The following is a 16,525-nucleotide window of genomic DNA, read 5'->3' as shown; positions in this document are numbered from 1 at the left end:
CCCAGAGAAGGCCTGCCAAGTGCGTAGCAACATCAAAGTGATGCTGACTACATTCTTTGTCTCCCACCATGTGGTACACCACCAGTATGCACCGCAAGGTCAAACAATAACCAAAGAGTACCACAGGGATGCGCTCCGTCGCCTACTTGCTGCTGTGCCGCGCAAGAGACCAGAGTTGTGGTCAACAGGAAATTGGCGCATCCATCACGACAAGGCTCCTACACATTCCTCGCACTTGATCCAGACTTTTTTTGCGAAAGCCAGACTTCTGTAGTTCAACAGGCTCCTTACTCTCCTGATATGGCTCCGTGCAACTTCTGGCTCTTTGCCAAAATCAAAAGGCCATTGAAAGGAGCGTGACTTCAGACAAGAGTGGACAATATAGCTGCAAGGACAGCTGAGCTAAACTTCATTCCGAAAGAGGCCTTCTTGGAATGCTTCCAATCATGGCAGCACCACTGGGAAAAGTGTGTGGAGTCCCAAAGAGACTACTCTGAGGGTAATTATGCCACCTTTTTCTTCGGCCAAAGGTCGGACACGTGTCTAACAGACCTCTTTATGTCTTGGCTTGCGCCGTTGTTCGCTTGCCTCACATTATGCCGCTACCGTCGCGATTGCTCCGTGTGGCAGCTACCTGTCACAGCTGGACTGTGGCGACCGCTGTATGTGGGTGAAAGCCATATGGAGACAGCAGTGATCGCTTCCAATGCTGTGCTTGCCCTTCTCATTTGTGTTGAAGCATTCGCGGAATGTAGTGAGGCCTTGTGATGCGAAAGCGTCATCAATACAGGTCATCCGTACCCGTGCACCCCATGTAGACTGCCCACCGCACCGTTGGGCGAAGGTTAGTAATTTCCACATCCAGGTGTTCCACTATCTGTTGGAGGAGCTCGCCGCAGGCATCTGTGCCTGCGATATATCTGAGATATTACCGCTGAAGTCCCAAACTATCAGCAGCTTCTTATCGCTTGCCTTATGTACCACGTCCTTGCATATGTGCTGCACTAGCGGCTCGTTGGAGTTCGACTGAATGTCGCGCACTGTGAAGTATACTACACGTATGGCCGTAGGCACAGTTAATACATCGCCGGGGATCCAAAGATGCTCGGCGCATTCTGCGCTGTCCTCTTCCCACTATAAACTCTGTCGCCACAGAATACCAACACCGCCTCTTTTGCGTTCATTACCGTTCCTGTTGCTGCCGGCCCAGCACCATTCTGTATGTATGGGCAGTTCTAAATCTCTCAGATGCAGCTCAGCCACCACATAAACACAGATCTTTTCTGCTTCCATGGCATGATACAACTCTTCCCATTTCCCCGCGTTATGGGCCGTGTTCATATTCAAGTATCCATCTCTGAAGACGTCCGCTTTACTCTTCAGGCTTCGCCAGGGTCTCCCTCTACCTACTGTCTGGGGCTTCGGGAAGCCTTGTTGCTGTTCCTCTAACCTTGCTTCCCTGCCGTCTGTAGCATCGCCTGTCCGAGAGCTGCCATGATCGATGCCATACGGTGGGTGTTTGTCCGTGTCTATTGTTTTGCAGGGCCACCTGACGCAGGCATGCGCCTAATTCCTCTGTAGTGCTCTCCTATTAGAGTAGGTTGTGCGCTTCACGTATCAGCGCCCGTGTAGTGCTCCCACACTCGATACTTGGTCCCAGTTTTGTGCATACTCCTCTCAGGCTTTCATTCAGGAGCTTATTCGTTGCGCACCATGTCCGTGCTCCATACTGGCTCGGGGACACCGTATGTGATGCAACGGTGTTTCCCTTTGAGTTATCATAAATTTTTTCTTTCCAGATTTCGTTTTTTCCCCTTAAGTGGATACTCATGGCAGGTTTCTTTTCCATTACCACCGCCCATGAGATTCTCCGAGTTCCCGATTAAAGTTCTTTTTTGCAGTGTTGCTTACCATACAGGCTGCATACTTGCTGGTAAGCTTCCTCGTTTTTTTCCTCCAATGTGAATCAATGTTATTCCTGTACAAATACCTGAATACTTCATGATTAATTTTACTCTGAGCGTCCCTCACATCAAAACTTGTCCATCACGTACCACCCTGTACAACTTCATTTCCTAGTTTTACAGTGACCGCCCAATGCGAGGCATCCCACTGACATTTGGTTCCCATCGAGTCCTGATGTATCCCCGATTGCAAGCAAATAACTGCATTTCCAAAAGTAAGTCCTGGAATCATCAGACCTTTCCAGATGCCTCGGAGTACCTTGTGCCTATTGTATCCCCATAGCACTCTGTGCTTCATTATGCCAGCATTTTTCTTCCCCTTGATTGTTATTTCTTCCTGTGTTTCCATATATCTGTTGCCCTCTTTTATCCATATAGCAAGGTATTTATGTTTTACCTTACGTATTTCCTGGCGCTGTATTGCCACAGTATGTTCACTGTTTTCATTGAATACCATAACACCTGATTTTCTAACCCTAAATTTCAAACCTAAATTCTCGCTTTCCAGTGCACAGATACTAGCCACATGTTGCCAATAACTTTGCTTCTGCGCTAGCGTCACGATGTCGTCCACATAAAATAAACCTGGAAGCTGCTCCTCTACTACTGTACCCGCTTGTTTGAGTGATTCAACCCGACATTGCTTCCTTCTAGTGCCCTCTCCATCCTCACCATGCACATCATAAACAGGGAGATATACGGCATTCCTGCCTCAGTTTTTTTGTTGATATCAACTTTCTTCTTGCTCCTCATCCATTCCCTTTCAATGCAAGCGGTATTTTCTAGGTAAAGCTCTCAAAAGCTGTAGACAATCGTCACCTAAGCCTTCCCCTTCCAGAATATCCCACAAACTGTTGCGGTCTACGTTGTCATACGCTCCTGTAATGTCTAAAAAGGAACATATAACGGTCTACTTTCTACTCTTCATATTTCAATACACAGAGTACGAACAAATATGTTATCATCCAAACTCCCACCTATCTTAAAGCCATTCGAAAGTTCTTCCAAAATGTCTTTATTATCTACCCGTGCTTGCTGATTTAATTTGATCGTCTGCATTGTCGACGGCCAACGGTCTATACAAGTGAACTATCTTTCTGCCCCATACCTTTATAAATTAAATTCATTCTTTTACTTTGTCGCCAACTGACTGGTATACGTCTGTCTTTTAAAGCTTTTGCCATTGCTTTCACGAGCGCTGATTTACTTTTTGGTACTAGTTCATTATTCAGCCTAACAGGAACCTCGTCTAGCCACGTGGCTGTGTGCTTTTGTATTTTCGGCTGTCTTCCAGTTGTCAGTACCAGCTCCCTCTCCATCTGGTTCTCTTTAATGATTTTTTTCTTTTTTCCAAAAATAACCTCGTCGTTGTCTTGGAAAGATTCGGCTGTAGTTTATTGCCGCTTCCGCTTCCAGTTTGTTTCCATCTTCCTCCAGGATAGTTAGTATTGCTGTTGATTTCCTGCCTAATTATTTTAGGTGTTCCCAAAATAATCTAGGTGCGGTCTTCTTTTTCTCGCGTATTTCTGACAACCAACGTTCACTTTCACCCTTTATCTTTGCTTGCAATAGTATTTGAACCATACTTTTATTTCTCCCGGTGTGTATTTCACATTTACTGTTTACTTCATCACTAGGCAACTACGCCTTCTTTGCCTGGCTGTGCTCTCGAGATGCTTTCTGTCGTTCCACTATCGCTTCTCGTTATCATCCTGTTCCACCAGCTTTTCGTTTTTTTTTCCTTTCTAACGAGCATGTGGTTTATCTTTCTGTATTTTTGTCGTTATTACACTTGGAAGCTCACTCTCTTCCCACTCTTGACTTGGCCATTTGCCAAGTTATTTCTCCACTCTAGTGACTATATTTGTTATTTGTTCAGCGCACACATTTGCACTGGCCATTTTGAACTCCTTGCTCTCTTTCCCACCCCGTATCCCATTTTCAAAATGATGTTTATTGTCACTCCCTGTGCTCCTATGCCCTTCCTCATCAATGACCATTTATCTCAACTTATGAATTCCTTCTGTTATCAGACAGTTTTCAATGGTTGATAGACAGTTTCCCACTTCGCACATGATCTGCCCTTCACACTTAGGCACTGTATTCACGACAACGAGGTTATGATGCTCACAGAGCTCTTGCGTTTACTTCTCGTTGTTATCGCTATAGCCATCTAAATGTTGTATGTGGGCATTCATATCACCTAATAGGATAATTTTGGCATTATTCCCGAAACCCTTAATATCAGCGATTATGCACTCCACTAACTCTTAATTCTTCTATGTGCAATTATTTCTGGTACAAAAATACGTAACGCCCAGCCAAGTTTTTTTCCCCACTCAATGTGCCTGGTAACCAAAGAGGCTCTTGAAATTTTGAATTTACTCTTTTCCATTTCGCTACCAGATTGATAAGCATTCCGACTTCCTCTCCCTTTCTTTTTAACTTAGTTATGTTGAACCCTTCCCAAGCGTAATTCTCAATCACTGATAGTTCTTCCGGGTCTCTGCGGTGCGTTCCTTTAACCGCATACACTTTTTGTTTTCTATTTCTTCTCCAGTGAAGTGCTCCTCAATCTCTGGCCACTTTTTGTTTCTTCTGTTGCCCTGCATGTTTACGTAGCCTATTGCATGGCAAGCTTTCTCGGTTCTTCATTTTTCGGTTAATAATTGTGATGCTATACTGAGGTTCCCTCAGGGGACCTTCTTCCTTACTGCCTACCCTGGCTTCCTGAAGCGCGCGTGGGCCTCCTAAAGAAGCAACAGCACGATTATCAAGTCACCAGCCCCTTTCTCGTCCAAGCCTGTAATTCAAGTCCATGGATCCCGTTTCGTTTACAACCACCACACCTTCTCACTTCCCTGTTTACTTCAACAACCTCCAAACCTTTCTATCATCTCATATTCCATATTGCCTCATTAGCAGCCACTACCGCTCTTTGTACGTCTGTCTCGTACACGCACCTCCAACATTCTGCACAGTACAATACGCACCTGAGGGGATAGCTCGCGCAAGTTACCCACCCCCTTTGCGAAGAACTGGGCTAATCCTCTCCCATTACTGTTTAGGAAGTCATTTAGCCCACCTGGTACTATTAGAAGGTTGTGCACGTAGGTATTTTCCGCGAGCTTTGTTTTTGCTCGCTTCAAGACAGAACTCAGCGTCCACTTTGGAAATGTCCCTATCGCCACTATTCACTCGCCTGTCACCCTCTCCACAATTCCTTCTGGGCACCTAGCCAGGTTTGAGTAGCCCGAAATAGCCGCCATTTCACTCTCTCGCACCTCTCCCTCCTTCTCTTTTACCTTTTCCGCGTGAGTCGCGCTCCTGCTTTGCCTGTGGCGGCCTCAAAAGAGGTGCCACACTTTTCAGCTACCTCCTCCCTACATTACACGCATTCCCACATCCTTTGCTGACACTCCCTTTCCTGTCACGTTGGGGGACTACGTTCAATTGTCATGACCATTCTCGTTCACAATGGTGGCCCTGTTCGACGTTTCCCCGGCTGCTTGAAGTCTGTCTTCCAGTACCTTCCGCTCATCACGCTCCCTATTTAGCTCATTTTTTAGCTGTTCAACCTGTTTGACAAGCTCTTCCTGGAAAGCCTCGATTTTCTTCAGCCTGGCATCGATATCAGAGTGTGTCCCGATTGAGTCGATTCCCTCTCCATGCTCATCTCTCCCTTCATCTGCCTTGAGGGACCCACCGCACACTGCAGGCTTTCACGGCTTTGGAAGGATGGGGCCGATGTTTTATTTGTTTGAAAACCGGCAAGCAGCAAGCTTATACATGCTTTCATCAGTCTGCGTATCCCAAGGATCCATTCATTTGAAGAGAGTAAGGGCAATATTGATAAACCATAACTAGGCTGGCTTTAGAAGAAGCAACTGAAGTGGGAGGTAAGGCCTCAAGGCAACCAGTAGGTAAGCACTCCCAAGTAACAAGGGACCTATTAAAAAAACGACAAAGAATGAATGTGACCAACAAAACTAATCAAAAAGCAGAAACAAAGAGATACTAGAAATTATATCTTGAGAAAGACTGAAAAAGCAGTAAAAACCCACCTAGCCTGAAAACAGTGAGAAGGCATCGGACAAACCAAGATATATGCCCTCAAAGACAAACAGGGTAATATCAGCAATCTCTCAGACAGAGCAAACGCAGCGGAAGAATTCGATATTGACCTGTACAGTACCAAAAGCAGCCGCGATACCTCCGTTCAAAGTAGTAATGAACAACTTAGAGGCTTCTGCCATAACTAGCAATGAAGTTAGAAGGGCACTGCAAGACATGAAACTGGAAAAAGCAGCCCGAGAAGATAGACTACCGGTCGATTTAATCAAAGATGGTGGAGACAATGCTTTAAAAACGAGCCACTCTTTATACGAGGTGTCTATCGACTGCAAGGGTCCCAGAAAAATGGAATGAAAGCATTATACTAATCCAGAAAAGGGTGACGTTAAAAGAATTGAAAAATAGGCCCATTAGCTTACTCCCAGTATTATATAAAATATTCACGAAAATAATCTCCAATAGAATAAGGGCAACACTGGACTTCTTAGTCAACCAAGGGAATAGGCTGGCTTCAGGAAGGGACACTCTACAATGGATCACATCTATGTCATTTATCGGATAATCGAAAAATCCGCAGAGTACAATAAGCCTCTCTATATGGCTTTCATAGATTAGGAAAAGGCATTTGATTCAGTAGAGGTACCAGCAGTCATAGAGGCATTATGTAAGCAAGAAGTACAACAGGATGCTTACATAAATATCTTGGAAACTGTCTACAGCTACCTTAATTCTCCACAAGTAGGAAGATACCTGTAAAAAGATGAGGTCAGACAAGGAGACACAGTCTTTGTGTGTGTAGTGATTTTTAGAAGAAAGGAAGAGAGAAGTGCAGTGCCGTAACTGTCTCTCAAAGGAGGACACCTCAACAGCACTGCACAGGGTAAGGGGAGTAGGGAGAAAAGGATCAGGAAGAGAAGGAAAGAAAGCGGCAAAAAAAAAAGGACAAGGTTGAAGAAGGAGCGATGCGGGGCTTATAGCCGCGCTCTCAGCTGCGTTTCGCAGCAAAAGTCAAGGAGAGCAGCAAGCACTCTTTTGACGATAGAGGCGTGCGCTGCGGGAAACAGAAGGGCTCCCTCCGTGTCGCAAGGCAGACCCACGCGACAATACGAGGCACAAAGCGCAGTGCGCTCAACATCAAAGGACGGGCAATGCAACAGGAGGTGCTCGAGAGTCTCTTCTTCGCCGCATTCCACACATGCGGGGCTGCCAGTTCCGTGCAGTCTGTACACACAGTCTTTACAACGCTATTCACCAAATGCTTGTAAGTATTCATGCAATTAAACTGGGAAGGCTCAACGGCAAATATCTCAGCAACCTCAGATTTGCAAATGGCATTGTCCTGTTCAGCCACACCGGGGATGAGTTACAACAAATGATTGAGGGCCTGAACAGAGAGAGTAATAAAAGAGTGGTGTTGAATGTCTATATGCAGAAGACAAAGGTAATTATCAATAGCCGGGCAAGGGAACAAGAGTTCAAGGTCGCCGGTCAGTCTCTAGTGTCTGTGAAGGAGCATATTCACCATAGGTCAATTACTCACAAAGGACCTTGATCAAGAGACTGAAATTTACAGAAGGATAAAAATAGGTTGGAGTGCCTAAGGCAGACATTGTCAGGTCCTGACTGAAAGTTCACCGTTAGCATTAAATAGAAAGGTGTAAAATCAATGCATTTTACCTGTGGCGATATGGGGCGAAAACTTGGAGACTGACAAAGATGCTGAAAACAAGTTAAGGGGGACGTGGCTTTGAGAATCAACTTCCTTGTTTCTTCGTGGGTATTGATGAAAATTCGCACAAATGCTTAGAATGTCCCCTGATGCTCCCATAAAAGTTTCAGAGCGATATCTTGAGAACATTTGATTCAATTTTATAAAGCACAATTTTTCTCCGTCTTAATTGTGGATAGCGTGGGGAAAATAAAAAACGTGATAGAAGGCTTGTTAAGTATTGACTGCATAGCTAAATACGTCCTCAACGTCATGACATTCTTGCTTTTTTTTCACAACGCAAATTTTTTGGAGTGACACCTTTATGTTACTTTCACATCAAGCACACTTTCATTGTAGACGAATAACCATATCGTAAACTTATAAAGGGCCAAGATAAGAAAGCGAGAATACAACAACCTGCATTGCAGCCCAAGGAACGTGACAAAGCAAACGAAGTCAAAATATGTCAAACGGTAACAAAGAAATCTGCTCCAGAAACTGAGCAGAAAGGCAGAAAAAGTTGAGGAAACGGCTCTCAAAGTTTCCGCTTCACTTCTCTAAAGGTACCGTATTTGTAGTCTGGGGTGTTTTGTGAAGTGGGGCTTCTTGTACATGTGGCCTCTGGTCTGGAGTGCTCCCCCCCCCCTTTTTGTTTTTATAGGGCATTCTTTGCAGCTGCTGCTGCTCTACAAAGAGCATGGTGCCTAGGTTGCAAACCACGTGACGTGCAGAACTGTGTGGGCATGAATATAGTTTCAGTGTACATTCAGGCAGCCTGTACCCACAGGTTGCCCGATTGATAGCAATCTCCAGTACAATCAGGGAGCCTTTTTTTAGAATTGACCATGTTACTGAATGAAGGCTCTGATTGTGAATAGCCTGCCAAGTCATCTTTACTTGAGAATAGCGGTATAACTTAGGATCAGAGAGCCAGTGATAGATGTACAGCTGCTATAGGTGCTTTCCAGAATTTCACTTTCGTATGGTGCCTCGATCACTTCTGCGGCCAGGCGTCTGTGCCAGCCCAAGGGTCCTAGTGAACAGAAAACATCTTGAATCATGAAATACTGTGGCTTACCAATGGCAGCAGCGTCGTGTTGGTGTTCGTCCATCTGCAGCAAAACAAATAAAGACTATTATTACTTAGCACACCTATGAGCCATATGTCAGCTTATGAGCCACATCATTTGTTATAAGAAAAACATCAATGCCCAAGCACTCCGTACAGATGGTTAACCAGTGAAGCTGAAATGTGCAGCACTGGTTATCACTGGATTAATGCCGACAGTTCATTCAACGACTGCTTCGTAGGTTGCCAGACTCTTGGTACGAAGTTGCTGCTTGCCCTCGGCTGCACAAGCCTGCTGTTGTGGTGGGTCAGCAACATTAGCCCGACGTAGGGCAACACTGCACTTCAGTCAATCAAGGGAACAGGCTGGCTTCAGGGAGTATACCCTTCAATGGATCAGACACTATTTCCAGACGTATGTCCATTCATTGACCCATGATTTATTCAAACTCATCATTTCGCGCAACTGCACGTGTCGTCTAACTTTCGTCTACCATGGAAGATAAAGAAGACAGTTCTGATAGTTCTAGCTACTGGCTTTTCCTAAAAATAGTCAGTGCAGAACGGAAAATGTGAAATTTTACGACTGCATGCTTACATGCTACTGCAGCTCCCGGTTAAGAGGAACCGCTTCCCGCTTCGCCGTCGTGAAAAAAAAATCGGTCCGAGACCACTCGGGCTCGGCGGCTGGATGCCCGCCCAATTCGCCGCTTAGGCGGGTAGATTTTGTCAAGTTTTTTTCGTGTGAACGTAGCCTAAAGGGTGAATCTGAGATGGCTTCGCTGGGAGGGCCGCTGAGGGGACTCCGCTCGCCGCCTTGCCTTACATTCTCTTACCCTGGAAAACTGGACGGTGTGGGGATATTGAGCTGGCTCTCTCGCTTTACTGGTGGTGATAATAAACTTTTTCGCTTTACTCCTGTAACGTAATCGTCGTGGGGGGCAGTGAACTGCCAGGGGCCTTCAGTTGTACCCGCTTATAGTGCGGTTGAGCCAGCATCAATCACCTCGCCGTAAACATAGCTATAAATCCAAGCAGTTCAAACGTACTGCTTAACAGGCATTATGTATTTGGCAGTGATGGAGTGACCCAAAACCACAATCAGGGTGTCAACCAAGTTGACATTTCCAAATTCCCTGAATTTTCCAGGTTTTCCCTGAGTGCCATTGCAGAATTGCCTCAGTGACACAGAACATTGTTTTATGTCAACGACCGCCCGACACCATGTTGTTCGATGATGTCGCTTCCTAGTAAGCATGCTTTTAAAAAACAAAGCAAACAACTAGATCCTGTTTGAATAGTAAGTAGTACGCGTTTTATTGAAAAAGAAATCGGAAGGGAGGGGTTATGTAAAATGCACACCGAATAAGGTATCTTCGAAAGTAATAGTAAAACCCATTACAAATCGAGTCGAACATTCTCAAATACAAATAAAGAGATGCATACAGAATATTTTCGAATATGAGCTATTTCTATCAGCTAATTGGTTTGAGGCCCGAACTTTATCGCATGTGAGATAATCTCGCAACAGCTGGTAAGTCAACCTCAACTGTCCTGACATACTCTCAGCCCACGCACAACACCTCACTGTTGCGTTTCACTGTTTTAAAGAGTTTTTTTGCTTGGATGATGGACACCTGCATCTCGACGTCAGCCAACACTGTTTTCAGAGTGCAAGCTCCTTGAAAAAACCGGCGGCATGCTTCCTTTCCCGTTCATTCCCCAATGTGTACGTCCTTTGTCTTGTTCTCCTTCGGCTGCGCATTCGCCACACGGACTATTTGAAGCATCTTCTTGGACATTAGTACAGTCAGCGTCCGGTTTTTCGGACTCCCTAGGAGGCGCGAAAGCGTCCCAAAAATTGAATGCATGTCTTTTACAGACCTCAAGGGCTCAAATCGTCATAAGTACATCCGAAAAACCTCTGAAGGCCTGCCAGTACACTTATTAGGCATATCGGTACTCGTACTGTGACGGGAGGTGGTGGGTGCAAGCGTGCACAATTCAGGAATACGTACTGTAACCCGTGACAGTTGCCCCTTCCCACACTTGTTAAGCTTCGCAGCGTAATACTGCTCTATTGAGTCAAAGCTGACTTTCGGGAACCGGCATTATGCAACGCGCCGTGCTTTCCGAACTTCGAAGCCAATCGCGATGACCACAAAGGCGGTGTCGGTGCCATTGCTGACAGCGGCAAATTACTTCAATGAAAAACACGGCACAGAACGGCAAGAAGCTTAATAGCGAACCTCGAAGTAGCTAGGCCTAGCATTGCCGAGGTGCTGGCTACGGCTGCCAGCGGATCTACGTGCGAGTGTGCCGGTTCGAAGCGGCGACGTTATCAAAATGGCGGTGGTTGTGGCTTTTATTAATGCCGTTTCGGATTTGTGGTGAAGGCAAAAAGTCCGGAAAATCGTACAGCAAAGGGTTTTTATGTTCGAAATTTCAGACGTTCTTATACATTGACTATGGAGTAAGTAGTGGTGCCGTGAAGCTGTCCGTACGGAAAGCCGCTTGTTGACTGTACTCTGGCAACTCCTCCAGCCAACGACGCGGTGTCAAAGACCATTCGTTACGATTCCCGATAAAATTACAGCTAATTTTCGCTGATGGAAGCACAAATTCCCTGAGTTTTACCCGAGTTTTTCCAGACTACTCAAAATCCCCGAGAATTCCCGGTTGGTAGACATCCGGTTCGCGCTTACCTGAATAAGAACTAAGAGTAAGATATTGCAGAAGTATTGCAGAAACACTGCATTTTATGGTTCCGCTAGTTCAAAGTAAACCTTGATGCATGCATAACTTTCAGGAGGGGGAAAGAAAGCCGCAGTTATAGCAATAGCAAGGTGTCACACAGCAGCACGAAGTAAGGTTCCTAGTTTTATCAGTCGCATAAATTGTAGAAGCCATTCGCTTTATAATTTATTTAACAAAGCATGTTGTCATACGCGGAACTGGCAAACATGAACATATCTCACTCGACGACCGCAAACACTCGCTGTCAAAGCTGGGGTGATGAAGAGTTCCGGCAGATGGGAGCGAACGCTTCATGCCGCATCTCGCTTAACGCGAGAGTCACCACTGGACACGCGGGAAGGCAGCGCACATGAAGCCAGCAATCATCTCGGCTCGCCCAGCCTTTCCAAGTGCCGCAGATTACCTCCAAGACAGAGCAAGGGCCGCGTATGCGTTGAGCCGAGCAGACAGCCAGCGCCGCGACGGCCGGGCTATAGGGGAGGAGACGGGAGCTCACGGGGATTAATTGACTCGCAATTCTAGAGCAAATTTTACGGACAACGGCATCGCTTGCGCGCAGCTCCCATGAGTTACAATATGTATTACTCCCTCGCCTACTCCGAAACTGAGCATGGAAGTTAGCTTTTCTCAAATCGGCGTTATTGGCCCCGTCATTCAGATATCTCACTAAAATAAGCAAAAATTAAGTGTAGACCACGGTGGTGTGAAACACTACAAGCGCCAACGCCGGGATGCTCGTCGATGCAAGGAGTAGCGGCGCCATCTGTTGGCAGCTAGTGAGCCACTGATCTTGTGCAAATCACCCGTGTGACACGGATTATGTCATACACTTTAGACGAACGCTATAACATTCGAGGAGACAGTTCGCAGCTGCTGAAGGGTGCGACACAGAGCTAGTTGGCATACTGCAGCTTGAAGTGGGAACAGCGCGAGGTACGAGGAGTACAGCGCTGTTTCAGTCTCACACTGTTCCCGCTACAAGATGGGAAATTGGGCGCCGTAAGCGAGCAACAGCAAGACTTAAGCTGTTGGAAAATTTTGTGGTAGGACTATCGCTCGAGATCCCACGAAGAGCACTGAATTTCCCGCAAAACAAATGACCTTAACTGGGCCCTGTGCCTCAAATTATGCACGTTATTTTCAATCCACGTTTGCTTCATAATGGACACGGAGCAGCGCATTATGACAGTGACAAAGAATAAGAAAACACATTCAGAACGCTTAGAACTTATTCATCTTCTTAATCTTGGTGGCTCTCGCATTGCGCCTATCCGTGTCTACTATGAATACAAACCAAGTAGCCCGGCAACGTGCCCTAGGAAATTTCATGTTTGCTTACTGTAGCACTTGACGATGCCTCCAGCGTCAGTGAAAACGCCGAAATCATTGCATTCTATATTTTATTTTGCTCGTAGCGGGACACCCACGAAGGGCAATGTGGCACCCGCTCCGGGGACTGCTTCGCAAACGGCATTGAAACAGAACGGTCAAGAAGAAAAAAAGAAAGTGTACAAGGAACTTGAGATTCATGTCAACTCTTATAGGTCCGAATCTGCTATCCCAGACAGAGCACGATAGAAACCAGCCAAACGTACTTTCAGCAAGCGTACGTAAATGAGAGTGTCAAACGGAGAGGAAACACATAAAGGCGACATTTAGCCTTTTTGTTATACGACCACCTAGGGAATGAATACATGGACACAAGATTGGACCGCCCTGGTGATGATTTTTACTGGCACCCAGTTGATTGACTGATTCACTTTTATTTATTTATTTTCTAACATAAACTGGGCGGCCACAAGCAGTCACGTAGCCTGCTTGATATAATCGGGCATTATATACATATCTTGCCGTGTAGAATTATGCCAATCCCTCCTCCTTGATATGTTCTTTCTTCGTGAAAAACCTCTATCTCTATATTGTAGGGATGCCTATGCCTGTAATGGCTCCGGTTCTATCAAACACTTCCCTGCTTTTGCCTACCAATACTCTGAACTTCTGCTTATCTGTCCACAGTATCAACAGCACTAGTAGTGACACCTAATGACGTACTGTTTAACTACTATACGCTAGAAAGGTTCTTGTGGCACATGACTGTTCTCGTCGAAAAATAAGCAGACCATGCATAATATGTGAAGCATGACGACAACCTTGAGCAGGCAGCTAAGTAGCTATAAGCAGAGAAAGAGGGATTAGTGAACTTTAAACGAGAATAAATTAATAGTTGAGACCCTGACAGAAGAAGCTAGCGTAGAGGACATGGGGACGCCACATGGTTTAGCCCGCCCTGCTAGCACGACTTGGCATTATGGGTCATCCGTCTTGGTCGCACACTCCCAGGCCTCGAGCGCGGGAGCTTGCCGAAAAATCGTCCAGAAATTTGATAATTCTGGTTGAACTCGGCGTCACATGATGGCGCCACGAGATAAGTTATCTGCTGCTCAACCAGGCAGGACCACGGGTAACGTCCACATTCCAGAAGCGCTGAGGTACAAAGGTAATGCGAGTGCTAAGAGACATTTAGAGTTTTGGTGAAAAAAGAATTAGGCAGAATGATCTCTCCTCGCGATTATACTGTCGACGTTCATACGATTATCATTCAAGCAATGTATAGCGACACACCGTATTGCCACCACCGAAATGCGTCGCGTATGTGTGATGATGATGATAATTCAATGGTATCACCATAAAAACGGGACGGAGAAAAATAGTCACCTAGACTGCCTGATTTAATAACGTATGGTATGCATGTCTTTTTTATCTAGCCTTCTTGCGGACATGTCCTTCAGCTTCCCCCCCCCCCTTCAAAATCTACCTTGTACCGCTAGCCATGACTGTAATAGATCTGGTCGTATGAATTTCTTCCCTGCTTTTTTTTCTCCACCAATACTCTAAACATATCTTGCTTATCTCGCCTGCTTACCAGTTTATCCTTCCATCCACTTTAAACCCAAGCGCTTCTGGAAGGTGTACGTTACCTACGGTTCACTCTGGGTATATCTCTTCACATTCCATTAGGATATGCTGAGTGGTCTTCGGATTTTTGCTGCAGCATACAGATGCCTCATCTTGTTGCGAATATTTGCTCCCGTATGTTTTTGTCCTTAGGCAACCGGTTTGAGCCTGATAGCAAGGCACTGCCCTTTGTGTTATCGTACAGATTTTCACTTCTAATTTGTTCTCATTCTAGTAAACCTCCATGGTCCTTTTTTGTTTCTATTCCTTGCATCAAATTAACTGTCTTTGTTTCTCTTTCTTTCTGATGACTCCTGGTTGTCTATGTATACTTTCCATCACCCTGTATTTGGCTGCCAACTTTCTTGACCTCTTTCTCCACTCTGCGTCCACGCTTTTCAAGTACAGATACTCGTGAATTTAGGCCGCCGATTTTTCAGTTTCGTCACGGTGGGTCATCCAGCGGCGCACCCACGAAGTTCCCCATCTTATCGTGGCCTCAGAGATGCGTGGCGCACCGCTGCGTGCTTAACGTTGATAATTAATCCCTGGCAGGCCACGGGCATTCGTACTTAAGCGCCGGGCTTCTATTCTTGAGCAACCCGTGTGACGCGGGTTCCATTCCGTGAAATGCAAAAAAAAATGAGTATTTCCTTCTTCATCGAAGAGCGTGTTCAAGAGGCTGCATAGATCAAAGTAGCTGAAGTAAGCTAATAATACTAATTCGCATCAAAGAAAAAGCGGGGAAGAGATCCAATGAACAGGGGTCGTTGGAGGCACGGGTAGCTGTAAAAATAGAGATAAATGGTCGATGAGAAAATAGAGATAGGCAATATGCTACACTGCACTAGACGTAGTAAACCCTGATTTGCTCAAGCAGGCTAGGTGACTATGGCTCGCTCCTTAGTGCTTAGGCTCGCTGCGTTCCCAGAAAAACTACAAGGTCAGGTACCTCTCCCCGCCCACCCCCGATTCCCTCCTTCTCATTAGCTCTAGTTTAATCACTGTCCAAAGCTGCAGAAAGGGTGAAGACACAAGTGAGCCGTTAAGGTCGCCTGCTTTGTGCAAATCTCAGCGCGACGGTGCGACTGAAAATTGTGCAGGTTGACCACCTACCACAAGGCCTCACATTCGAGTGAAACGTTTTGAGCACAACTCGGCGCGTCACATTAAGCACATGATGCGTACCTCCCGACGAGGGTTCGTTCTGCTGGAGCTGCCAGCCGGATGGGAGTCTGAACGGTGCGCCTGCTGGCCACGTTCGTGCAAGAAAAGATCACCGCAGCGTTTTTAAGGTTTGAATTTCCCGCCCTTGAGCAGCATTTTCTTATCTTTTTATTTTTTTTATGCACCCCACCGCTGCCTTTCTACCACAAGATCTCGTGCCATCACTGTGCGGGGGCACATGACCGGAGATTTCTAAAATTCCCCGATGAGCCAATCTGTCGTCTACGACATTTGACGTGTCGCTGCCGCAGCAGTAAATGAACGCCGGGACCACAAAAATTAAAAAGAAGGATGTCACTGGAGAGTCTTAGCGATGCCGTGTTACCGTACGCAAAAGCGCTCTCTTCCATTCTGTGAATCTCTCCGTCCGATAAAAAAGGTATAAAATACGGAGGATTTCATTCCGTAAAACCGACAAGAAAACGGTTCTCAGTTCGATCCCACGCGTGGCCACCACCAACATCGCTGCGATTGCCATGTTCGACGACCACTGGCACGGCAGAGAGCTGTCTTTAAAGCAACAGCTGCACGCGAAATGGAACGCCCTTATCAATCTTTCACCGTGGGAGATACACCGGCCATGAACTAGTTTACTTATCACGCGCAGTTTTCCTTCCTCGGCGAGCTAGGGTTGAGGATGTGGTGTACGAACCATTCATTTGTTGCAGTGTTGCAGAAAATTCCTGAGAATTCCCGGTTTTCCCGATTGGTAGACACCGTGAGGTTGTTCAAGTAAGAGGTAGGGTAAACTGTAGTGATCATAGGTTA

The 16,525-nt window shown here is 46.0% G+C and overlaps 1 protein-coding gene across 6 annotated transcripts in view; it reads right to left on the bottom strand.

Annotated features, from left to right (window-relative positions):
- LOC142592692 (uncharacterized) overlaps positions 1-16,525 on the bottom strand; it is a 106,527-nt gene that overhangs the window by 51,836 nt on the left and 38,166 nt on the right. For all 6 annotated transcript variants that reach the window (XM_075704268.1, XM_075704265.1, XM_075704266.1 and 3 more), the window contains one exon: positions 8,828-8,861. In XM_075704268.1, the coding sequence (XP_075560383.1) occupies positions 8,828-8,861 (34 nt within the window). The remainder of the gene's footprint in view (positions 1-8,827; positions 8,862-16,525) is intronic.

The sequence above is a fragment of the Dermacentor variabilis genome, chromosome 9 (assembly GCF_050947875.1).
Source record: "Dermacentor variabilis isolate Ectoservices chromosome 9, ASM5094787v1, whole genome shotgun sequence".
Lineage (NCBI taxonomy): Eukaryota > Metazoa > Arthropoda > Arachnida > Ixodida > Ixodidae > Dermacentor > Dermacentor variabilis.
Note: the sequence above shows the minus strand (reverse complement) of the source record. Positions and strands in the feature narration are given on the sequence as shown.